This window comes from Arachis hypogaea, chromosome 18 (assembly GCF_003086295.3).
Source record: "Arachis hypogaea cultivar Tifrunner chromosome 18, arahy.Tifrunner.gnm2.J5K5, whole genome shotgun sequence".
NCBI classification, from domain to species: domain Eukaryota; kingdom Viridiplantae; phylum Streptophyta; class Magnoliopsida; order Fabales; family Fabaceae; genus Arachis; species Arachis hypogaea.
In genome coordinates this window covers 41611314-41637971 of record NC_092053.1, presented here as the reverse complement: position 1 = coordinate 41637971, position 26658 = coordinate 41611314, and the positions used below count along the sequence as shown (strand labels likewise).

The following is a 26658-nucleotide window of genomic DNA, read 5'->3' as shown; positions in this document are numbered from 1 at the left end:
GGGAAAGATATTTTTTTTTATTTTTTTGAATTTTTATGATGAGAGAGAAAAACATGAAAAAGACTCAATGCATGAAAATTTTGGATCAAAGTATGTGATGAATGCAAGAATGCTATGAATGTCAAGATGAACACCAAGAATACTTTGAAGATCATGATGAACATCAAGAACATATTTTTGGAAAATTTTTAATGCAAAGAAAACATGCAAGACACCAAACTTAGAAATCTTTCATGTTTAGACTCTATGGATGCAAGAATGCATATGAAAAACAAGAAAAGACACAAAACAAGAAAACATCAAGATCAAACAAGACGACTTACCAAGAACAACTTGAAGATCATGAACACTATGAATGCATGATTTTTTTCGAAAAATGCAAGATGAACATGCAATTGATACCAAACTTAAAATTAACTCAAGACTCAAACAAGAAACATGAAAAATATTTTTGATTTTTATGATTTTATGAGTTTTTTGTATTTTCTTTTAATTTTTTCGAAAATCATTTTGAAAAAGAAAAATAAGGATTCCAAAATTTTTAATATGAATTCCAGGAATCTTATGCTCTTTAGTCTAAAGCTCCAATCAAAGGGTCAGGCATGGCTTAATAGCCAGCCAAGCTTTAGTAAAAATGTGAGTGTAATTCATTCAATTTTAAGCCAAAACCTCTGTTCAAAAGAATTTAGACATGGTTTTATAGCCAACATGCTTCAACATGCTTCATTAAACTCTAGAATTCATTCTTAAAAATTCTGAAGAAAAATATATTTTTGAAAATATTTTTATTTTAAAAAGTTTTTTTTTTCGAAAACAAAGGAGAAATTTTTGAAAGATTTTTTTGAAAAATTTTTGAAAACTTTTTGAAAAGAAAACGAAAAGAAAATTACCTAATCTGAGCAACAAGATGAACCGTCAGTTGTCCAAACTCAAACAATCCCCGGCAACGGTGCCAAAAACTTGGTGCACGAAATTGTGATCATCAATGGCGCCATCAACATGGTACGCTCAATTGTGATCTCAACTCTTTATCACAACTTCGCACAACTAACCAGCAAGTGCACTGAGTCATCCAAGTAATAAACCTTACGCGAGTAAGGGTCGATCCCACGGAGATTGTTGGTATGAAGCAAGCTATGGTCATCTCGTAAATCTCAATCAGGTAGATATAAAATGGTTATGGAGTTTTCGAATATTAATAATAAAATAGGGATAGAAATACTTATGTAAATCCTTGGTGAGAATTTCAGATAAATGCATGGAGATGCTTTCGTCCCTCTAAACCTCTGCTTTCCTGCTGCCTTCATCCAATCAGTCTTACTCCTTTCTATGGCTGGCTTTATGTAAGGACATTACCGCTGTCAATGGCTACTTTTGATCCTCTCTGGAAAATGGTCCGATGCGCTGTCACTGCATGGCTAATCGTCTGGAGGCGTCACCCTTGCCAATGGCTGCATCCTATCCTCTTGTGAAAATGGTCCAAATGCTCTGTCACAGCACGGCTAATCATCTGAGGTTCTCGATCATACTGGAATAGGATTCACCCTCCTTTTGCGTCTGTTACTACGCCCAGCACTCGCGAGTTTGAAATTCGTCATAGTCATTCAATCCCAGAGTCCTACTCGGAATACCACAGACAAGGTTTAGACTTTCCGGACTCTCATGAATGCCGCCATCAATCTAGCTTATACCACGAAGATTCTGATTAAAAGATCCAAGAGATACTCATTCAATCTAAGGTGGAACGGAAGTGGTTGTCAGGCACGCGTTCGTAGGGAATGATGATGATTGTCATGTTCATCACATTCATGTTGAAGTGCGAATGAATATCTTAGAAGTGGAATAAGTTGAATTGAATAGAAAAACAGTAGTACTTTGCATTAATCTTTGAGGAACAGCAGAGCTTCACACCTTAATCTATGGAGTGTAGAAACTCTACCGTCGAAAATACATAAGTGAAAGGTCCAGGCATGGCCGAATGGCCAGCCCCCAAAACGAGATCACAGGATCAAAATACAATCCAGGATGTCTAATACAATAATAAAAAGTCCTATTTATAATAAACTAGCTACTAGGGTTTACAGAAGTAAGTAATTGATGCATAAATCCACTTCTGGGGCCCACTTGGTGTGTGCTTGGACTGAGCTTAAAGTCTACACGTGGAGAGGTCATTCTTGGAGTTGAACGCCAGCTTTTGTGCCATTTTGGGCGTTGAACTCCACTTTGCAACTTGTTTCTGGCGCTGGACGCCAGAATTGGGCAGAGAGCTGGCGTTGAACGCCAGTTTGCGTCATCTAAACCTGGGCAAAGTATGGACTGTTATATATTGCTGGAAAGCCCTGGATGTCTACTTTCCAACGCAATTGGAAGCGCGCCATTTCAAGTTTTGTAGCTCCAAAAAATTCACTTTGAGTGCAGGGAGGTCAGAATCCAACAGCATCAGCAGTCCTTCTTCAACCTCTGAATCTGATTTTTGCTCAAGTCCCTCAATTTCAGCCAGAAAATACCTGAAATCACAGAAAAATACACAAACTCATAGTAAAGTTCAGAAATGTGAATTTAACATAAAAACTAATGAAAACATCCCTAAAAGTAACTAGATTCTCCTAAAAACATACTAAAAACAATGCCAAAAAGCGTATAAATTATCCGCTCATCACTCATCCATGAACTGAATGCTCTGGTTCAACTGAAATTACCTCAGAAGAAACCGGATCCTGGAAAGTTCTTAATATCTTGTACCATAGGCACCATGACCTTTGAGAAAGCTCTGTGTGACCTGGGGTCAGGAATAAACCTCATGCCACTCTCTGTAATGGAGAAACTAGGGATCTTTGAGGTACAAGCTGCAAAATTCTCACTAGAATTGGCAACAAATCAAGAAAATAGGCTTATGGACTTGTAGAGGATGTCTTAGTGAAGGTTGAAGGCCTATATATCCCTGCTGATTTCATAATCCTAGACACTGGGAAGGATGAAGATGAATCTATTATCCTTGGAAGACCCTTCCTAGCCATAGCAAGAGCTGTGATTGATGTGGACAGAGGAGTGTTAGTCCTTCAATTGAATGAGGACTACCTTGTGTTTAAGGCTCAAGGATCTTCTTCTGTAACCATGGAGAAGAAGCATGAAAAGCTTCTCTCAATACAGAGTCAAACAGAGCCCCCACACTCAACTTCTAAGTTTGGTGTTGGGAGGCCACCATTAAGCTCTTAGTCTCTGTGAAGCTCTCTAATAGCTCATTGTCAAGCTATTGACATTAAAGAAGTGCTTATTGGGAGGCAACCTTATTTTATTTAATTATATCTATTTGTTTTCCATTGTTATTTTATGTTTTCTTTAGGTAGATGATCATGTGGAGTCACAAAAACAACTGCAGAATTAAAGCGGAATCAAAAACAGCATAAAAAATAGTACACCCTAGGGACAGGCTTACTAGCATTTAAACGCCAGTAAGGATAGCAGAATGGGCGTTTAACGCCCAGTCTGGCAGCATTCTGGGCGTTAAACACCAGAATTGGCGGGCAGACTGGTGTTTAACGCCGGAAAAGGGTGTCTGGCTAAAGGCTGGCGTTAAACGCCAGAAAAGGGTGTCTGGCTGGCGTTAAACGCCAGAAAGGGGCATCAAACTAGCGTTTAACGCCAGAAAAGGTAGCTGAGCTGGCCTTTAACGCCAGAATTGGCACACAGTGGGCGTTTAAATGCCAGAATGGTGCAGGGACCCAAATTCCTTGACACCTCAGGATCTGTGGACCCCACAAAATCCCCACCTACCCCATCTCTCTTTCTCCCCTCTTCACACCTCTCTATAACACTCTTCTCCAAACACCCTTGACCAATCCAATCACCACCTCTTCCCCAAACACCATTCACCTATCAAATTCTACCCTCTTCCCCATAATCCCTTCACCACCCACATCCATCCACTATTTCCCATAATCCCTTCACCACTCACATCCATCCACTATTCTCCATAACCCAGCTACCCTACCTACCTCACCATTCAAATTCAAACCATTTCCCTTCCAAACCCAACCCCTCATACACGACTTCTTTCTCTCTCTTACCTTATAAATACCCCTCCTTACCACCTTCATTTTCACACATCATACACACTTCTCCCTCCCTTGGCCAAACCCAACACACCCCTCCTTCTCCTCCATTTCTTCTTCTTCTCCTCCTTTCTTTCTTCTTTTTCTCGAGGACGAGCAAACCTTTTAAGTTTGGTGTGGAAAAAGCTCTGCTTTTTGTTTTTTCATAACCATTAATGGCACCTAAGGCCGGAGAAACCTCTGGAAAGAGGAAAGGGAAGGCAATTACTTCCACATCTGAGTCATGGGAGATGGAGAGATTCATCTCAAAAGTCCATCAAGACCACTTCTATGAAGTTGTGGCCAAGAAAAAAAATGATCTCCGAGGTCCCCTTCATGCTCAAAAAGAGTGAATATCCGGAGATCCAACATGAGATTCGAAGAAGAGGTTGGGAAACTCTCACCAACCCCATTCAACAAGTCGGGATCATAATGGTTCAAGAGTTCTATGCTAATGCATGGATCACTAGGAACCATGATCAAAAAAGAATTGGCTCACAATGGTTCGGGAGAAATACTTGGAATTTAGTCCAGCAACTGTAAGGTTAGCATTCAACTTGCCAATCATGAGAGGAGATCCTCACCCTTTCACTAGAAGAGTCAACTTTGATCAAAGGTTGGACCAAGTTCCCATGAACATCTATGTGGAAGGAGCACAATGGAAGAGAGACTCAAGAGGCAAGCCGGTTCAATTGAGAAGGCCTGACCTCAAACCCATGGCTAGAGGATGGTTGGAGTTCATCCAACGTTCTATCATTCCCACTAGCAACCGGTCTGAAGTTACTGTGGACCGGGCTATCATGATCCATAGTATTATGATTGGAGAGAAAGTAGAAGTTCATGAGATCATATCTCCGGAACTATACAAGGTGGCAGACAAGCGCTCCACTTTGGCAAGGTTAGCCTTTCCTTATCTCATCTGTCACCTATGCAATTCAGCTGGAGTTGTCATAGAGGAAGAAATCCTCATTGAGGGAGACAAGCCCATCACTAGGAAAAGGATGGAACAAACAAGAGAGCCCACTCATGGACCTCAACAAGAGCATGAGGAAGTTCCTCATCAAGAAATCCCTGAGATACCTCAAGGGATGCATTTTTCTCCACACAACTATTGGGAGCAACTCAACACCTCTTTAGAAGATTTGAGTTCAAACATGGGACAACTAAGGATGGAGCACCAAGAGCACTCCATCATCTTCCATGAAATCAGAGAGGACCAAAAGGCCATGAGAGAGGAGCAACAAAGGCAAGGAAGAGACATAGAGGAGCTCAAGCACTCCATAGGATCTTTAAGAGGAAGAACTAGCCGCCGTCACTAAGGTGGACTCGTTCTTTAATTTCCTTGTTCTTAATTTTCTGTTTTTCGTTCCTATGCTTTATTGTTTTGTCTATATTTGTGTCTTTATTACATGATCATTAGTGTTTAGAGTCTATGTCTTAAAGCTATGAATGATTCCATGAATCCCTCACCTTTCTTAAATGAAAAATGTTTTTAATTGCAAAAGAACAAGAAGTGCATAATTTCGAAAATTATCTTGAAGTTAGCTTAATTATATTGATGTGGTGGCAATACTTTTTGTTTTCTGAATGAATGCTTGAATAGTGCATATTTTTTATAGTGAAGTTTATGAATGTTAAAATTGTTGGCTCTTGAAAGAATAATTAAAAAAGAGAAATGTTATTGATGATCTGAAAAATCACAAAATTGATTCTTGAAGCAAGAAAAAGTAGTGAAAAAAAAAGCAAAAGCTTGCGAAAAAAAATAAAGAAAAAAAATAAAAAGAAAGAAAAAGAAAAAGCAAGCAGAAAAAGCCAATAACCCTTTAAACCAAAAGGCAACGGTGAAAAGGATCCAAGGCTTTGAGCATAAATGGATAGGAGGGCCCAAAGGAATAAAATCTTGGCCTAAGCGACTAAATCAAGTTGTCCCTAGCCATGTGCTTGTGGCATGAAGGTGTCAAGTAAAAATCTTGAGACTGAGCGGTTAAAGTCGTGATCCAAAACAAAAAGAGTGTGCTTAAGAACTCTGGACACCTCTAACTGGGGACTCTAGCAAAGCTGAGTCACAATCTGAAAAGGTTCACCCAGTTATGTGTCTGTGGCATTTATGTATCCGGTGGTAATACTGGAAAACAAAATGCTTAGGGCCACAGCCAAGACTCATAAAGTAGCTGTGTTCAAGAATCAACATACTAAACTAGGAGAATCAATAGCACTATTTGAATTCTGAGTTCCCATGGATGCCAATCATTCTGAACTTTAAAGGATAAAGTGAGATGCCAAAACTGTTCAGAAGCAAAAAGCTACTAGCCCTACTCATCTAATTGAGACTAATCTTCATCGATATTTTTGAAAATTATTGCATATTTTCTTCTTTTTATCCTATTTTATTTTTAGTTTCTTGGGGACAAGCAACAATTTAAGTTTGGTGTTGTGATGAGCGGATAATTTATACCCTTTTTTGTATTGTTTTTACATAGTTTTTAGTATGTTTTAGTTAGTTTTTATTATATTTTTATTAGCTTTTATGCAAGAATCACATTTCTGGACTTTACTATAAGTTTGTGTGTTTTTCTGTGATTTCAGGTATTTTTTGGCTGAAATTGAGGGACCTGAGCAAAAATCTGATTCAGAGGCTGAGAAAGGACTGCAGATGCTGTTGGATTCTGACCCTGCTGTACTCAAAGTGGATTTTCTGGAGCTACAAAAGCCCAATTGGCACGCTCTCAATTGCGTTGGAAAGTAGACATCCTGGGCTTTCCATCAATATATAATAGTTCATGTTTTGCTTGAGATTTAATGGCCCAAACTGACGTCCAAACGCCAGAACTGGCACCAAAACTGGTGTAAAACGCCCAAACTGGCACCCAAGCTGGCGTTTAACTCCAAGAATGGCCTATGCACGTGTAAAGCTCAAGGCTCAGCCTAAGCACACACCAAGTGGGCCCCGAAAATGGATTTCTGCACTTAGTTACTTATTTTCTGTAAACCTAAGTTACTAGTTGAGTATAAAAACTATTTTTTGAGATTCATTTTGGTAAGGTGTGATTTTTGAAACCTCTTTTGGAGGCTGGCCTCACGGCCATGCTTAGACCTTTTTCACTTATGTATTTTCTACGGTGGAGTTTCTAAACCCCATAGATTAAGGTGTGGAGCTCTGCTGTTCTTCATGAATTAATGCAAGTACTATTGTTTTTCTTTCAATTCACGCCTACTTCTTCTCCAAGATATACTCTTGTTCTTAATTCAGTTAAGTCAAAATAAAGGGGTGACCTGTGACAATCACCCACTATCTTTATTACTCGCTTAGCCAAGATCCGCATGCCTGACAACCACAAGCGGTCTACATGATGTTCAACATAGTCATTGGATGACAGCCGGAGTATATTCTATTGGGTATCTAATACACGAACCAAGTCCGTGAGATTAGTATCTTCGTGGTATAGGCTAGAACCATTTGCAGCATTCCTGAGATCCGGAAAGTCTAAACCTTGTCTGTGGTATTCCGAGTAGGATCTGGGAAGGGATGACTATGAAGAGCTTCAAACCTGCGAATGTTGGGCGCAGTGACAGTGTGCAAAAGGATAGAGAGATTCTATTTCGATGCTAGTGGGAAGCGACAGATGATTAGCCGTGCAGTAGCTGTACATGGTATTTTTCATCCGAGACGAGAAATTCGACAGTTGATTAGCTGTACAGAGATCGTACCTGGTATTTTTCATCTGAGAGGATCATACAGCTTGCCATGGAAGGGAGCACACATGATTGGGAGAAGGCAATACGGAAGCAGAGATTCAGAAGCAACAAAGCATCTCCAAACGCTTATCTGGAATTCCCACCACTGAATTACATAAGTATCTTTATCTTATTTTATGTTTTATTTATCTTTTAATTATCAAAACCTCATAACCATTTGAATCCGCCTGACTAAGATTTACAAGATGACCATAGCTTGCTTCAAGCCGACAATCTCCGTGGGATCAACCCTTACTCACGTAAGGTATTACTTGGACGACCCAGTGCACTTGCTCGTTAGTTGTGCGGAGTTGTGAAAAGTGTGAATCAGGATTTCATGCACCACTTACCAATATTTTAATCATGCAAGATTTGTTTCACAACAAATTGTAATTGACTAAACCCTAACTTTTTAGTGATTTAGTCTCCTCTAACCCAAATCAACTGCCAATGTCTTAGTCACTTAGTTTAGATTTTTAGAAGGTTAAGAGCAAATCTAGTTTATGGCCACAGGAACCCTAATTATCCAAGGCTAAACAGATTATATATCACGTATTAGTTCAAGTAATTAGTAATTTAGGAAGAATTTGCTTTCAAGTTATTGTTCAAGCGAGATAGCTCTGTCGAGAATCACAAGAACACATATAGAATAAGGGTTATACTGTCGTTTTACCCAGATTCATAAGATGAAGAACGAAAGAAATTATTGAAACTGAATTAATACATTAATTAAAATAGAAAAGCAGTAGCCTTATCCATAGAAATAAACAGAGCTCCTAAAAGATTTTGTTTGTAAATAAAAATTACAAAATAAAAGATAAGATAATAACTAAGAGCTAAATCCACTAAGATGCTGCTTTGAAGAAGTTAGATCCAGATTGAGTGGTGCTAAATGCCAGGATCGGGGAAGAGGAGTATGATTTGATGAGGGATATGGGGAGTGGAATTTGATTTGAAAGAAGATATGGGAAATGGAAGATGTCAAGGGCATAGGGCTAAAAAAAAGTGGGGATAATCATGAGGGATTCTCGTGAATTACTGAAACTTCAAACCAAATCCACATAGTCTTCATTCTTTGCATCGAACGCCAGTGACGTGGCGTTTGTCGCCACTCTACCCGAATTGATTTTTTCATGTGAAACACCCCGTGGTGCCAAACGCCAGTGATGCAGCGTTTGGCACCCAAAACTCAAATTTTTTTTTTACGTAAAGGGTGGCCAAGTTTGGTGCCACCCTGGCTGAATGGAACTCTAAAATTACGTCATTGGTGGTGCCAAACTTCATATCTCCAAGTTTGGTGCCACCCCTCCTGAAGCAAACTCCTTCAAAATTAAGCACCTAATCAATTACTCCAAATCCTCATATGTGTCACCAAACTTGAGAAGCTCAAGTTTGACGCTATCCTGGCCGAATTGAATTCCCTTCAGGGTGGTCTAAAATTCCTTCTGATTGCATCTGTTCCTGTTTTAAACACTCTGCATGACTAAAACACATGTAAAACGAAGGAAACTATAAGAAATCAAAACAACAAAACTAAATTCAAAACAAATAGAAAATCTAAGGATACTGAATATTGGGTTGCCTCCTAACAAGCGCTTCTTTAACGTCACTAGCTTGATAGTTAGCTCTACTAAGTTAGCAGATGAGCAGATCTCTGATGATCAACGTCATCTTTAAGATAATACTTTAACCTCTAGCCATTGACAGTAAACATCCTATCAGAGTTTTTTCCTGAACTTCCACATAACTATACGGAGACACCTTCATGACCACAAATGGTCCTGACCACCGAGACTTCAGCTTCCCAGGAAAGAGTTTGAGCCTTGAATTGAACAGTAGGACTTTCTGGCCTGGCTTAAATGCTCTGGTGGCTATCTTCTTGTCATGCCACAACTTAGTCTTCTCTTTATATAGCTTGGCATTTTCATAAGCAAAATTTCTAAATTCATCAAGCTTATTCAATTGAAGGAGCCTCTTTTCTCCTGCAGCTTTGGCATCAAAGTTCAGAAACTTTGTTGCGCAGTATGCTCTGTACTCCAACTCCATTGGCAAGTGACAGGCTTTGCCATAGACCAACTGATATGGGAACATGTCAATAGGAGTCTTGAATGCCGTTTGGTACATCCAGAGAGTATCATCAAACTTCTTAGCCCAGTCCTTCCGTGAAGTACTAACGGTCTTATCCAGAATCTGCTTGAGTTTTCTATTAGAGACCTCAACCTGTCCACTTGTCTGTGGGTGATAGGGGGTTGTCACTTTATGATAGACTCCATATCTCTGCAAAAGCGAGTCCAGCTGTCTGTTGTAGAAGTGGCTTCCTCCATCACTAATCAGTGTCCTTGGGACACCAAACCGGATGAAAATATATCTCTGAAGAAAGCTCAACACCACTTTGGCATCATTAGTGGGTAAAGCCACTGCTTCCACCCACTTGGACAGATAATCAACCGCCACCACTACTTACACATGTGTTATAAAAAAAACCCATTCTTCCTACCCTAGCAATAAATCCATGCAATTTTAACCCAATTACTTGCTAATGTTAACCACTTCACTATTCCTAATTAATCTTGTGTGCACCATGAGGGACGAAACTCCATTTTCGTATAACTATAGTTTTTCAACATCTGCGTGTCATGCTCTAGTGATGCCATACCTTGTCAATATCATATGCTTACATTTTGGGTTAACATGGTAGAATTTTTCACATTCTATATTCACATATGTCTACCATGTATTCTGTATGCTCTCTTTTCTTTCTTTACCTTAAATTCTACCTGTGAATGTCATTCATTTTCAACTTAAGTCTAACATAATCTTCCAACCCACTAAAAATACTTCAACCACTGACAAAACCCCAATTTTGTGGTTTATCTTGTGTTGAATTTAGTGAATTTTATCAAATTTTCTCACATTTATTCAATGAAATAGCATGCTTTTGTGAATTTCTCTTAAATAGTACTTAAGAGTGAAAACATGCTTTTTAGGCCTTAAATTTGCCAAATTTAATTCACTTTAATTTCATTCGATGCCTTGATATGTTTGTTTAGTGATTTCAGGCCTAGGAGGCAATGATCGAATTGAAGAAGTGAAGAAAAAGCAGGCAAAGAGGAGAATTCATGAAGAAATGAGGATTTGTGAAAATCATAGCGACGCGCATGCGTGGCCTACGCGTACACGTGACCCACGTGTACATGTGACTAAGAAATTTTGCCAAGCGACGCGCACGCGTCATCCATGCGTATGCGTGACACTGATCACGTGACCTCATTAAAGGAACATGCTGGGGGGCGATTTCTGAGCTGTTTCAAGCCCAAATTCAACTCATTTCTAAAGTATTTGAGGACAAAATCAAGAAGGAACAAGGGGGAGCAATTAGGATAGTTTAGTAACATGTTTTAGGTCGTATTCTAGAGAGAGAAGCTCTCTCTTCTCTCTAGAATTAGGGTAGATTAGGTTAGATTTCTCTTATGTTTAGGGTTAATTCTTACTTTGATTTAGTTTTCTTACAATTTATTATTCTTACATCTAGGTTTACCGGTAATGCAAATAATTATAGTGGATATAACTGAATATAATGTTGAATATGATAGCTTGTAATTGGTCTATGGGCTCTATGATTGCTATGAGCATGTAGTAAGGGAGTGTTTAAAAGGGAAAGAAGATGAAGACAAGACCAGTCCATCTTCGGCGATGGCTATTGAAAAACAGCAACCACAAAAGGGTGCTCCGGCACCAAAAAATTTGAATTGCAAGAATTCGGGAAAACCATTGAATATTTTGTATTTTGGCAAGAATCCTGGCGTCATTAATGAGAAACTAATTTCAACAAATCATGAGAAAAACATAAGCATGTAAAAGAGGTTAACGTATCTTCACATGCAGATGAGGAGATATGGAAAATTGTCCACCAAAAAGGGAAGGCAAAAGTGGGCCAGGGTGCAGTAGAGAAAAAGGCTCATCCTTTCTAACACTGGCCCAAAACTAAGAGAGGCTAATGGACCATCCTCTTCTAGGTTCAAGAAAATAACTCTCTCTAAGAGTGTTGGTCTACAGATTAAGACACGTAACAGAATAAGCATAAGAGGAGAAAACCTCCATCATTGCAGAGCTTACTCATTCTAGTGGAACAGGAACTTCAGGCGAGATTGTATCTAGCGTGAAGGCAGTCGATGCTAATCAGGGTGATCATGAAGCTTCTCGCGACATCACGATGAATACTCATTAACGGGTACCTGATTCCTCTCTTCTTTTTTATGGTTATTATGGATAGTGCAAATTTTAACATCTTAATTTGGAACTAGTTAAGAGATATCATCCATTATTTTTTATTTTGGTTGAGATTCATGTCCTTTTTTCTAATTTAAAGTCCTTTTGGAAGAAGTTGGGATTTCATGATGTGGGTATTATCGAGACATGTGGCCATAAAGGGGGAATTTGATTTCTCTCATCTGTTAGTAATGTTAGTTGCAATATTGTGGAGTCCTTCCCATCAATGTCTTACTGTTGATGTTAAGTTAGGTGGTAAAAGATGGTTATGTAGTGCAGTGTATCAGAGTCTGTAACATTCCAATAGTGCTCTACTTTGAGATCACCTCGTTTCTCTAGCTTCTGCACATCAATCTCCCTGGGTTTTTATAGGTAATTTTAATGAAACTCATTCTGGTGGAAGGAGAATTTTGAGGGGAAAGGGCTTAGATTGGTTAAATGGACAACGGTGGTTACTCCCAAGTGGTACGGTGGTCTTGGAATTAGAGATGCTCGCTATGTTAACATTGCTCTCTTGGAAAAACTAATTTGACATCTTTTATATTACAAAGACAAGCTCTGGGTTCAATTGATGATTGTTAAGTATTTGTCTAATAGATCCCTTTGAGAGTTTCCTTATATTCATGCTCCGTCTTATACTTGGTGCAGTATTGAGAAAGCTAGTAGATGGCTTAGAGAGGATTACTCTTGGTGTATTAGACCTTTAGACCAATCTTTTTGGTTTGACAAATGGAAAACAGAAGGCCCTCTAGTAGTAAAAGTCCCTTATGTCCATATTAGTGATTCGGATCTTAAACTGTAAGACGTGGAAAGATGACAGGTGGTGTTTAGAAAGTTGCTACTCTTCTATTTCAGATAATGTGCGGTTTGAGCTCAATAGGTACAACCCGAATGTTCAAAGCGGACCAGAGGCTAGTTGGATTTAGGGACAATATAACTTTTATACAACCAAGAATGGGTATAAATGGGTTGCGCAGAGGATATTCAATTGGCAATGGGTGTGAAATTACAAACTTTGGAGAAGATCAAATTTCTTGTGTAGCTTGCTCTTCATGAGGCTTTACCTATTACGTCTTTCAGAGCTACAAGAGCTCTTGCTAGTTTTGATATTTGTTCTTGTTGCAATAATGGAGTGGAGTCTATTTTGCATTGTTCGCGTGACTGCAGTATGGCAAAAAATATTTGGTTTAGGCTCAGTTTTTTTCTCAATCTTTCTTCTCGAGCTATAACTTTTAGGATTGGTTTGCTTTGAATGTTAAGAAGGATGTTTTCCTTTTCTTATCTGATGTGTGGTGGATTTGGCGTAGTCGCAATAATGACATTTTCAATTCTGATCATACTTGGTCTCCAATTATACTTCAAATCCTTATTTATAATTCATGTCAAGACTTCATTAATTCAGTTCATGTCTGAGAAGCTGCTACCCCTCCTTTTTTCTTGACTGATTGGATGGTTCTTCCTTGAACAAGTTCAAGATAAATACAATGCCAGTTTTATAGAGGATATTAGTTTAGAGGGAGTTTGGTTGTATCGTTAAAAACTCAGTTGGTGAGTGCGTGAAAGGTTGTGTTGGTCCTCTTCCATTTAGATCAGTTCTTATGGAGGAGCTTTTGGCTATTTGGAAAGGTCTAACTCTATCTTGAAAGATGGATATTCGTGATGTTATTTGTGAAACAGATTGCCTCGAAGCTGTTTTTCTTATTCAAGCTACAAATGCCTTTGTTCATGTCATGGATAAGAATATTATGAAAAAAATTTAAGATTTATTGATGAGAGACTAGCGTGCTTCGATTAATTTAGTACTGCATTCTGCTAATGTTGTTGCTGACTCATTAGCTAAAGATGCTGCAAGAAATAATGAGTCTTATAAGAAATGGACTATTCCTATTAAGTATATTACAACACTAATTCAAAAAAATTTAAAAAAACTTTTAACTTTTTAATAGTATTATCAGCTATTTTTTCGGAAAAAGATCCTCTAGAGTGACAATACTAGTAAAGTAGTAAAATGATGCTTTAATCACCTTTAAATTTGTAACATTTATTATTTATTAGTCCCATTATCTTAATTCAAGGGCATAGTTGTCAAAATCAAACCGGTGATCGAACCGGTCAAACTACTGGTTTACTAGTTTATTAGTTCAAACGATAAATCACTGGTTGAACTGATAAAACCGGTCTCACGTAAATATAAAATACAAAATAGTTAAAAACTTAAAATTAAAATTTGAAATATACATATTTTCACTAACTTTTTATGAAGAATCAAGTCTCAACTTCTAAAAATAACTAATATAAAAAAACCATAAAATTTATCAGTAATACTACAGTAGTATCTTAATTTGACATAATAAAAAAAATAATTAATTCACAAAGCCTATCATCTAACTATAATATTAGTAGATTTTAACACTAATATCAAAACAAATAACCTTAATCCCAATACTAACATTGAAATAGATCAAGTAAATTAATAAATTTTTAGTGAAATTTATATTTATATTAATAATGGTATATAATTAAAATATAATTAATTTCAAAAATAGAAAAAATAAAAATTAAATTAAATTAGTTATTTATGTATACTATATAATTAATATTTGTCACGTATAGTAATAAAAAGAGCAATGGCCGAGTGTAAGTGGAGGCTGTTTTTGCTTAGAGGTTCTTGGTTTGAAACCTAATGGAGACATTTTAAAAAAATTTTCAAGTAGACCGGTTCAGTTAGACCGATTTGCACCAATTTTCATCGGTTTGATCCGGTTCTTATCGGTTCACACTGGTTTTCTTCTTTAAACAGTTCAAAGAGTAAATCCGGTTCGATTCACTAATTTTTCAGTCGAACTAGCCAGTCTGATTTAGTTTTTACCAAGGTTCTAAAAACTGGACCGAATCGATCGGTTCGACCAGGTTAACCAGAAACCAGTCATCTGCCCGGTCCGGGTGACTCTTTAGAACCGTCTTGCAAAAAACCGATGGAAAAACCGGCCAAACCAACGGTTAACCGGCAAACCGGGTGAACCAGTCCGGTATTTCATTATCCATCAAAACGGCGTCGTTTTGACGCCGAGGAAAAACAAAAAAACTTACTGTACTAGTGACCCACCCACCCAACCATAGTTGTAAAAACCGGACCAAATTGGCCGGTTCGATCGAAAAACCGGTGAACCGGACCTTGAGGAAATGAACCGGTCCAAACCGATACGAACCGATCAAACTGGCTCAAATCGGTCAAAACCGACACGGACCAGAACCGAACCGGTCCAGTCAACGGTCAACCTGCGTGTCGATGACGTCACGCTGACGTCAGCATGCGAGTTGTTAAATTTGGAAAAATACAATGCAGGGAGTAGGAGTCGAACTTGGGTCTTCTCAATTGAAGACCAAGTTGACAATCACTGCGTTACCCATTTCTTTAGTATTGCTAATGCTTTTTATAATATATATTTCAATTTTTAATAACTAATACATATATATATACATAAAAATACTTAACTCAATATTTTTTAAATTAATTATTTTTTAATTGAAGTATAAATTAATTAATTTTAAAATAAAAAATAATAATGAATATAAAAATAAAATAAAAATTATTTATTGTCAGAAAAAAATTAATTTATATAATCATTTAATTATACAAAAATATTTAGACCTTGAAATTATTCTTTGGATATAATTCATAGATTGTTATTCTTATTGTGTCTAATTAAGATACTATATAGTAGTATGAACTAATTATATGTCTATTTTTGTATTAGTTATTTATAGAATTCGACTTAATTGTTCTTAAAATGTTAGTAAAAATATGTATTTTCACAATTTAATTTTAGGTTTTTGACTATTTTTATTTTTTATTTACATAGTACCGAGTCAACCGGTTCAACCAGTGACCCACCGGTTGAACCAGTGACCCAGTGACCCAGTGACTTGACCGGTTTGATTACCGGTTCGGTTCTGACAACTATGCACCCAACCCATCCATTTCCTCTTCCATTTTCGAACCCTAACCCATAGCTGCCCTAATTTCCTCTTCCATTTTTGAACTCTAACCCGGCAACAAGCTCCACCATCGACGCCGGCAGAAGGAACTCCAACGGGCAGAAGGAACTCTCGGTCGCGGATCGAAGCTGCTGTCAACGGCGTCGTCATCTAGTCGTCTGAACTCTAGAGCTTCTGGCGTCGGTGTCGTTTGGTCGCCCTGGTCGTCGGTGTCGTCTGGTCGCCCTGGTCGTCGGCGTCGTCGTTCTGGAACTGAGGCCTTCTTGCTCTCTGCCACGGTGAGTTCTTGGGTTTTTGAATTAATTTTTTTATTTTGTTAATTAACTATATGAATTGTTTGTTGGAGGATTGTTAGTTCAATTGTATTGTTAATTATATGAATTGATGGCTTGATGCAGAGTTCTTCTTCTGCTTTTCAGTTTTTTTTTATTTTGTTAATTATATGACTTAAACATTCTGTAATTCTGAATTTGCTTAATATAAATTTGATATAAGTTCAATTTTGGATTCTGGATTTTGAATGCTATATAGAATTGATACAATTTTGGGATTCTGGATTTTGAATGCTACATTGACTTTTGCTGAATATAATTCTAGATTTTAAATGCTGTATGAATTGATATAATTCCAAGGCAAATATTTTCTCAGATCTTTCTTTTCTTATACAGAGCCAACAATGCATATGATGTATCAAGTTATTGCTAGAGAATTGAATTAAAATTCAGTTTCTGTTCAAAGTTTTGCTTTTGCTACTTTTTATTCTGTTATTTTAAATTCTTATATTTCATGTAGGCCTAGAAAAGTTCAGGTACCCACATTGATGCTCATTTGTGTCAATAGCATCAAAATGGTCCTTTAATAATCAATTTTTTGTTCATCAAGGACCAATTTTATGTTTTTGAGGTCTAATTTTATGGAGAAATGTAACAGATTGATAGTGAATTAGATGTCTCATATATCTTTGGGACTAATTTGACCATTTTAGTAATATATATAAATTGATGATCAATTTGATGTTAAATGCATATTCGAAGGACCAAATAAACTTTTGATTATTTGAAGGGCTTACTCATGTTTTGAGCTGAACTCCTTTTATTTATTTATTTATTCTTTTTAAATGTATTACCTTGATATTGTGTATGACATTTGGACATAATGGTTTGTTGTTGCATTGCAATCACAGTTAAAGAACATAGCTTACTATGCTTGTGTTAAAATGAGAAATTTGTCATTTTTAATTTTAAGGGTTAATGATGCTTGCTACAGAAAAGTTTCATTTTGATTATTTTGGGTGTTTCTTTACTTTGGCTACTTCTTGTTGTTGGATCCAAATTTACAGACATATCACTTTTGTTTTGGTTGCAAACTTTATATATACAAGTGCATAAAATTCTAACATCCTTACCAAACAAAAGTTTATTAATAAAACCGGTTCAACCACAATTCGATCTCGGTTGAACTATTAAATCATTGAATCGATCATTTGACCAGTTCAATGACCGATTCGGTTCTCTCAACCTTAGTTTTTACAACTATGTTCAAGGGTGATTAATGGTATACAGAATACTTTTTGTGACAATATAACTTTAGAGGGGCTCCATCCTTTTTTTTTTTTTGTTGGTGTTTTTTTTTTTTTCTGTTTTCTTTTTTCTTTTTTCTATCCAAAAACCCCCTTACCCCTTATTCGCTTAAGTCTATCCGCAAACACTCCTGTCCGCCCAGCTCCAGACCTCCTCACTCCTCACACACAACCCCTCGTCCTTCAATCTCCTCCGCCATCCGCCGGACAGCAGCAGCCGCGGAGGCCCTATCCACTTATCCTCCACCCTCCTCAACTCTCCGTCAGCCCTATCCTCTCCTGCTCCCTTCGTCGTAGTCGCGCTCCCTCTCCGTCGCCCTCCACGCAGCAGCATCCTCCGTGTCGTCCTCCACGCAGCAGTATCCCGTGTCGTCCTCCGTGCATCGCAGCGCACTCCAGCTGGCAGCCACTTCCGTGTCTTCGTCCTCTCCTTCCTGCACTCTGCCACATCATCAGCATCATCAAGAATTGAGCCTTTGACTCAGGTTGGTTCTTGATTTTTTGTCTGATTTTTACCTGCTTATATTTTTTTCTGTTCTTAATTTGATTCTGGTATGTTCTTAATTTTTTCAGTTCTCGATTTTTGTTCTTGATTTTTGTTATGATTTTTAATTTGTTCTTGATTCTTGGTTGAGATATTTTCTGAAGTTCTCTAGTGTTTTCTTGGTTGCTGTTCTTGGTTCTTATTTTCTGGTTATGATTTTTTACTGCTCTTTTTTTTCTGTCCTGTTTTTGAGCTGATTCTGTTCTTGATTTTTGTTCTTAAGTTTTGTCCGCATCTATTTTTCACTGCCAGTTTCTGTTCTGTTCTTGATTCTTAGATTTTTGTTATGATTTGAATTTGTTTTCTAACTTTTGTGGTTGTTTTTTAATTATTTGATTTTAACTTGTAGTTTGGTGTTCTAATTTCAATTTTGGTTTAGTGTTCTCTGTTCTTATTATATTTTATTGTTTTTGACATTACTGCAGTTTGATAACAGTACAAGTGACAACATTGGTGAAACAGGAAGACCGAAAAACCAAATCAAATCAATCCAATTACAATTGGTTTAGTTTAGTTTGGTTAGCCTTAGATAAAAAAGCAACCGAATATTTGTTCAATGTATTGGATGGCCTTTCCTCTAACCACCGAACTATACTGCACTGTGAACACCGCTACATAATATTGCTTGTACCTGCTTTATTTATTTATTGATTTATTTCACATGCTTGCACCTCCAGCTAGGATTAGCCATACCTTTCTGTATCTTTTCTTTTCTTTTAATCATCTGCAGTTTCGGCTTTTACTAAAACTCGGGTTTGGGCTCCACATGATAAGTTATTGTTGTTGAAGCCCAACTCATTCTCACAAGGTTCTGAAATTCAAACACTTGGAAGTGTCTCACTATATATTCTGTATCCGGAAGTGTAAACTGTGAAGAGGAGAAATCATGTGTCATAGTTACGAAGCTCTGGTTCTAATTCAAAAAATGGTGAAAGTGCCTCCAACAAAAGCACTTTCTTTGTTCAATTCTTTAAACCATCACCACACCCCTCAATCTATTTCCTTCATTCTTAACCATCTTCTCTCCTCTGCCATGCTCTCCCATGCCCATTCGCTTCTCCTCCGCCTCATCTCTGGCAGAATCTCCTCTCCTTTCTTCTCTCCATCATCACTCATGCACCAACTCACACACACCCAGTTCATTCATAATTCGACACATACTCTTCTCTGCGAGGCAATCATTAATGCCTATGTTCATTCTCACTTGCCTGATCAAGCTCTCTGTTTCCTCAACCACATGGTTCGTAATGCCCATTTTCCCACATCAAACACCTTTAATAACCTTTTGATCTTGCTCCTTAGATCTAATTGTTTTGGTAAAGCATGGCTACTTTTCAATGAAATGAAGGGTAAGGTTGCTATGGATGTCTACAGTTTTGGGATTATGATCAAGGGTTGCTGTGAAGTTGGTGACGTGATCAAGAGTTTTCGGCTTTTGGCTTTGTTGATTCGCATGGGTTTCTCTCCAAATGTTGTCTTATACACTACCTTGATTGATGGTTGTTGCAAGATTGGTGATGTTCATTTGGCAAAGAAGTTGTTTTGTAAGATGGAGGGGTTGGGCTTAGTTCCCAATCAGCACACTTATAGTGTATTGATAAACGGGTTCTTCAAGCATGGCCTTCAAAAGGAAGCATTTCTAATGTATGAAAACATGAAGCAGAGAGGAACGGTGCCCAATGTTTATGCTTACAATTGTATCATCAAAGAGTATTGTAAGGATGGGAATGTAGATAAGGCTTTTAAGGTGTTCCATGAAATGCGTGAGAAAGGTGTGGCATATGGTATTGTAACGTATAATATTTTGATTGATGGGTTGTGCAGATTGAAGAAGCTTCAGGAAGCAGTAAAGCTGGTTGATAAAGTGTATCTTGTTGGCTTAACTCCTAATTTAGTTACATATAATACACTAATCAATGGTTTTTGTGGCATTGGAAAGATGGACACTGCTGTTAGATTATTTAATCAATCAAAGGCAATTGGACTATCGCCATCATTGGTGACCTACAATACTTTGATTGCAGGGTATTGTAAGATTGGAAATTTGGATAGAGCTCTTAACATGGTCAAGGAAATGGAGGAGAGAAGCATTGCTCCTTCCGAAGTAACTTATACAATCCTTATTGATGCTTTTGTACAATTAAATCATATGGACAAAGCATTTGAAATACAGTCTTTAATGGAGAAGTCTGGTTTGAATTTAGATGTTTTTACATGTAGTATCCTTTTGCATGGGTTTTGTATGAACGGTAATATGAAAGAAGCATCAAAGCTCTTCAAATCATTGGGTGAGCTGCGCTTGGAACCAAACAGTGTCATTTATAATATCATGATTCAAGGTTATTGCAAAGAAGAAAGCTCTTACAGGGCTCTTAGATTACTCAAAGAAATGATTGACAATGGAATGGTTCCAAATTTGGCTAGCTTTTGTTCAACCATAGGGCTTCTTTGCAAGGAAGGAAAGTGGAAGGAAGCGGAATTTCTCATACAGAAGATGATAAATTCAGGATTGGAGCCCTCAGTTTCTTTGTACAATATGATTTACCGAACCAAATGTGAAGTTCTGTTACAATAGCCATGAAAATAGTATAAGAGATTCATAGCTTCACTTTATCTTCCATTCTGCTTCATATCATAGTATAAATTATGATAATTAATCAAGCTCATTTAAGAATATTTTTTAATGTATTTGTTGCTCAATTTGATTACGATAGAATATCTTGAGTGCATATTTCTGGATTTTGGCATACAATGGGAAGCTGCATATGCCGTATGAAATTGAATCTTAGAATGTTTACAATCATTCTTATTTGTTATAAACCGAGACAAATCAACTATTCTACTAGCCACCTACTTGAATGTAGTTAAAGTGGTGCAACAACCTTGGAGCTTTGCTGGCGTGAATGAGAAAGTTACATTAGACAAGTTTGATGGAGGTGGTCATAACAACTCCATTTGATGGAGCTGCCAAAACTATTTATAGAATTGGCGCAACTTACTTTGCTGTATTTACTAATGAGCACATCCCTTGCCCGCATCTGAAGATGTGGTCCTGGTCGACATTCGGCGATGGTTGGCGGCTTAGCTGCTACCGGAAATCCCCTTAATGCATGGATCAAGGTTGGTTCATCCCTTAAACTCGTTCTCTCTCTCTTTCTATTTTTTTTTTTTTATCCCCACCTCTGCGTCTATCTGCGTCGCTGCCTAAAAGCTGTTTCTGGCAACGAGTGGTTTCAAATGGCAACATTGTGTATAACAGCTCCATGTTATTTTATTCCCAAAATTAAGCCCTAATGGCAGTATAGCATTGATATAGAGTTTTCAAAGTGGCTGATTTGATTAATTAAACTCTTAATAAAAGTTAATTCTTCATGATCAATTCTTTTGAATGCACGTTGTGTTGTTAATGGCTATAATTTATATTTGTCAAATGTCAATGCATCATTGCTGTTTTGCTTCCTATGGTAAGTCTTTGCTTTTTACGCTGTAGTTTGTCATTACTTGTTTCTATAACCATTGGAAGATCTAGTTATTCTTATCTGATAAATTAAAATAATCTTTTAAGCAAGTTGTTTGTGCAGTAGAATGCTATTCACTTAGATCTTGAATTTGGCTTATGTATGCATGTTCTATGTTGTACAAGCACTTTGCTCTATCAATTATGGTGAAGGAAGTACATTTCACTCGTGTATATTGCTTTAACATTAGGGCTTCTATCCTCTCAGAAGTGTATCCGAAACATAAACATTAGCAGAAATATGAGGCTGTTGTTTCTCAATGAAAGAAGCATCAGCAGCAGACAGTTTAATTCGGCAATCGGTCCAATAGCACACAAACTGTTGAGGAACTCAAGTACGCTGGGAAATTACAGATTCAACGGTATGGACTTCTTCTAATATTTGCTTTAAATAGAACAATTTTATGTTTGATTTGTTCTATCCTTGCAGATGAGCTAGTTTGATGACTCAACTGATCTTGATGCGTCCTAGCATTCCGTGAATAAATTGATGTATGGTTCAGTTGGAGGACCATATTCTAGGAACACATTCTACTTCAACTATGTCCTGCAATAAAAATCATTCCATCTATTTGTATTATGTTTAATTGTTTATTTGGATGCACTGTTTTTATTGGTTAGGGGTTGTCCAATGTATTTGTGGACAAGGTAGTTAAAATCGCAACTCTACTCGTAGAATCGCACGATTCTGTGATTTTGCTTCTCCCTCCTGTCTCGTTTATGCTTCTCGTCTTCCAAGAAGCAGCTCCGTTTACCCTAGCAATTTATCCCCAATCTATGACTGTCTTTTCAGTTTTCACCTCATTCAATCTATCACTTTCCCTCCCTCCAAACTCTGAACTCCCTCTGAATTCTAAAATCACCGAATCAGAGAAGAAAAGTTGTTACCGTGACACGTGAGGCTTGTTGCAGTGTTGTCTGTGAGTGTATCTCTGCCTTTCTGGCTCTCTCTTACTATAACTGTGACTGCATTAGAAGGTTGCTGACTTAGTGTTGCTGCTGCTCTATGTCATTGACCGCCGGTGTTTATGGTTGGTTGTTGCCTGCTCCTCCCCTGTTTAGTAATTTTAGGTAAGTCTTAAATCTTTTTCGCCTCTCCTGTTCAATGATTGTTCATTGTAGTGGTTTGTATTCACAAGTCACAACAAAGCTTTTCTTCATTTCTTCTTAGGTTGAATTTTTTTTGTTGAATTTTGTTTAATTGAAAACTTGAATTGTTAATTTATTATTGTGGCATTAGACATAGTTCTTCAAAAACCAAATACTTCTACAAAGTGAACAAATACTCTGTGAAGGATGATTGAAAATTTTATATTATGGTGTAATGCATAAGCTAAAGTAACAGATTTTTTATGTCGTAATTAGTTGTTCAATGCAGTAGTTTAGTTGTTTTATTTATTACTTAACTTTATTTTATGTCGTATAAATTTGTGAGTTATGAATGTGTTTTGATTTGTGATTGAATTTTGTTATGAACTGTGACTTTCGACTTGTGAATTTGTGTTATTAGATATTTTTATAATTTTTAGTTTTATATTTTACTAGTCACATTTATATTTCATGTTACGATTCAACGACATACGATTTTGGACTAACTTTTCCAGTCGAGGTAAAAACTACGAGTTCACTACCTTGTTTGTGGGTGTTTAACTATTTTATTTACCAAATTATAGGAAAGCTGAAAGGGTGTGTGTGGTTTAAGGATTAGTTTTTATTACTAAGAATATAATTTCTAGGAATATAATGCCTAGGAATGAGATTACTTAGTATATAAGATTTTTATGTTTAGTTATAAAATTTAATAGTTTGGAATATTATGTAATAATCTTAGGAACAAATACATTTTTATTTGGTTGGATCTAATTTTTTTTGTAATATTATATAATATGTCAAATTCTCCTTATTCAAATTAAAAGTTTAATGACTAAACTTAATAAATACATAAAAAAATTTACATATAAATATATTTCAAGATAAGTTCAATATAATCAATTAGATCAAAATATTTATTTTTATTTCCAAAAATATTCCTAATATCAAATTTTTTTAATTTTTTTAAAAAGTTAAATATAAAATTAATCGAATATTATTATTATTTTTTCATTTAGTTTTTTTTTTAATTTACAAAAAACACCTATAATAATAAATTTATTAGGACATTATCAGAATTAAAATATTATTAATAACAAATATCTTTAATTAAAATTAACATCATCACAATTAAATTTACTAAAATACTCTTAATAACAAATATGTTTAATTAAAATTATTATTGATTCTAATTTTTTTAGTTTACTAAAATACTCCCTAATAACAAATATCACAATTAGAATTAGCACAAATACTTATCTAAATTTTAAAAAATTCTGTAATCCATAATTCGTCTCATAATTCATAATTGTACTTATACAAAATAAATTTCAATGTTTTTAAATATATATGTATTAAAAATTTAAAAATTGACCATCTAATATAATCCACAAAAATTAAAAAATAGCAAGATTTAAATCAATTTCTTCAGAAATGGCAAAAGTTCTATGGGTTGAAGTTGGAACACTATGTCGATCAAACTATTGTCCTTTACAATGGTAAGGGCAACCTTCGTTCTATCTTCAACGGCCAAACTAGGAACAAGGGTGGTAGGGGTACCCGAACCAACCTGCACCTACCCAATTGAGGTGGGTTATAATCCGCCTCGGGTGCGGGATGGGTACACTAACGGGGCGGGGTTGGGGTTAGGGTTACCCGTCCCTACCTGTCCCGAAGAATATATTATATATTATAATATAAAATAAAATATATAATATAAATATATAAAAATTATTAAATATAAAAAATATATAAAGAACTTTTGTGGGTTGTCTAGGGTTTCACTTTCACTCTTCAGATTCAAAATTGAAACCTTAATCTTCTTCTCCAGTGAGTGAGTGTAGTGACTGATGCGTGAGCATCTTTCCTATCTTTTCTTAGTAATTTAGATGTGGATTTGTTGAGTTTTTATGAGATTTTGGTGCTTTAGACCATCATGAATGTTACTTTGAGTTGTACTGCTATTTTGTTAATTATAGGAAAAATTTCGACGAGTTTGACAGAGTTTGTGTAGAGGAAAAGTAAGGAAGATAGTTGTTGTCAAGCTGGCATTAAACGCCACTACTCAGCATTTAGCACCACAAGCCTCGTGATTCGTGCAAGCATTTTGTGAAGCTGGCGCTAAACACCACGACTCGGCGTCTAGTGCCAGGTGCCTTGTAATTTGTGCAAGGACTCTAAGAAGGTGGCTGATGAACGGATTTTTGCTAGTAAAGAATTCACAATAAATTCTCGTTGCAAGTATAGTTTCTAAACTAACAATAATCCTTTCATACAAAAACTTGTTTGTCACTAAAGCAAACCCAATAAAATAAACCGAAGTATTTAAACCTTGGGTCGTCTCTCAAGGAATTGCAGGGAGGTGTATTTATTATTGGTTATGAGAAAATATATTTTTTTGGGGTTTTGAAATAAGGAACAAGTAATTTAAATGACAAGAAAATAAATTAATAATTAAGAAAAGGCAAGGTATGAGAACTGGACGTCCTATCCTAGTTATCCTTATCAATTGTGATGAGAATTGTTCATTGCTTCCTCTTGGTCAACCTCTAACTATGAAGGTAGGTTAAGTGGATAAATCAATTTGATTTCCTCAGGTCCTAGCTAACTCCTATGAAAAGACTAGAGTTAGGGGAATTCAAATCAACCAGCAAATTCCAATTATCAATCAACAAAGGAGTTTGATAACTCAAGCGTCTCCAATTACTCAACCAAAGCTAAGAATGTAAAAAGCTAAATTAAAATCATAAATATGAACTACCTTGGATTGCATTCAATAAAGAAATCAAATCTAACATGAAGTTCATAAACCAAATAGCAACATAAAGCAATCAACAAAAGGAATAGATAAACTAGAAAGATAGAATAAATAAGAGTAGAAGAGAAATTAATTAGGCTAAAATAGAAATCTAAAATTGAAAAGCTAATCCTAAAATCCTAAAACCTAAGAGAGAGGAGAGAACCTCTCTCTCAAAAAACTACATCTAAAACCTAAAATTATCAATAATTCAGTGTGTGTTGAGTCTCTGCTTATCCCCGGCTTTTGTCTGCGTTTCTGGGCGGAAAACTGGGTCTAAACTCAGCCCGAAATCGCCCCCAGCGTTTTCTGCGATTTCTACACGTGGCGCTTGTCACGCGTACGCGTCGATAGTCTTCTTCGCGTGTCACGCGTACGCGTCAGGTATGCGCCCGCGTCGCTGCACAAACTCATTTTCACGCGTACGCGTCAGGTATGCGCACGCGTCGCTATGAAAATCTTCAGATCACGCGCACGCGTGAGCCATGCGTGCATGTCGATGCTCGCTGGTCATCTCCTTAGTTTCTTGTGTTCCTTCCATTTTTGTAAGCTTCATTTCTTTCCTCTAAGTCATTCCTGCCTTGTAAAGCCTGAAAACACTGAAAACACAGATCACGGCATCGAATGGTATGAAATGACATTAAAAATACACAATTTAAAGGCTTAGGAAGCAAGTCTCAATCATAGAACAAAATTAGGAAGGAATTGTAAAATCATGCAAATCATGTGAATAAGTGAGTAAAGAGTTGATAAAAACCACTCAAATTAGCACAAGATAAACCATAAAATAGTGGTTTATCAAACTCCCCACACTTAATCATTAGCATGTCCTCATACTAAGCTCAAGGAGACAAAAGGAATGAATAGGGGAAAGTAAGACTCATGCAATGCAATGCAATGCAACCTATGTATATGAATGCAACTATATGCTAAGATGCTTCTGTCTACTTGGTTAAAAATAAACAAATTCTCCAAGACAAATATAAATCAAATTCCACTAATTCAAATCATACAATAAAAGACAAGTAAACTTGTAAG

The 26658-nt window shown here is 36.6% G+C and overlaps 1 protein-coding gene and 1 long non-coding RNA gene across 2 annotated transcripts; both read left to right on the top strand.

The window, feature by feature from the left end:
* The first annotated feature begins 17646 nt into the window (after nt 1-17646).
* On the top strand, nt 17647-20964 carry LOC112772231 (uncharacterized). Its single transcript, XM_025817134.3, has 2 exons — nt 17647-18158; nt 18643-20964. The coding sequence occupies exon 2, from the start codon at nt 19104-19106 to the stop codon at nt 20790-20792; it is 1689 nt and encodes a 562-aa protein (XP_025672919.1). The 5' UTR covers nt 17647-18158; nt 18643-19103; the 3' UTR covers nt 20793-20964.
* A 98-nt stretch (nt 20965-21062) lies between these two features.
* Nucleotides 21063-22352, top strand: LOC112772232 (uncharacterized). Its single transcript, XR_003187431.3, has 3 exons — nt 21063-21337; nt 21926-22096; nt 22165-22352. It is a non-coding gene; the product is annotated as an uncharacterized lncRNA (long non-coding RNA).
* The last annotated feature ends 4306 nt before the right edge of the window (nt 22353-26658 follow it).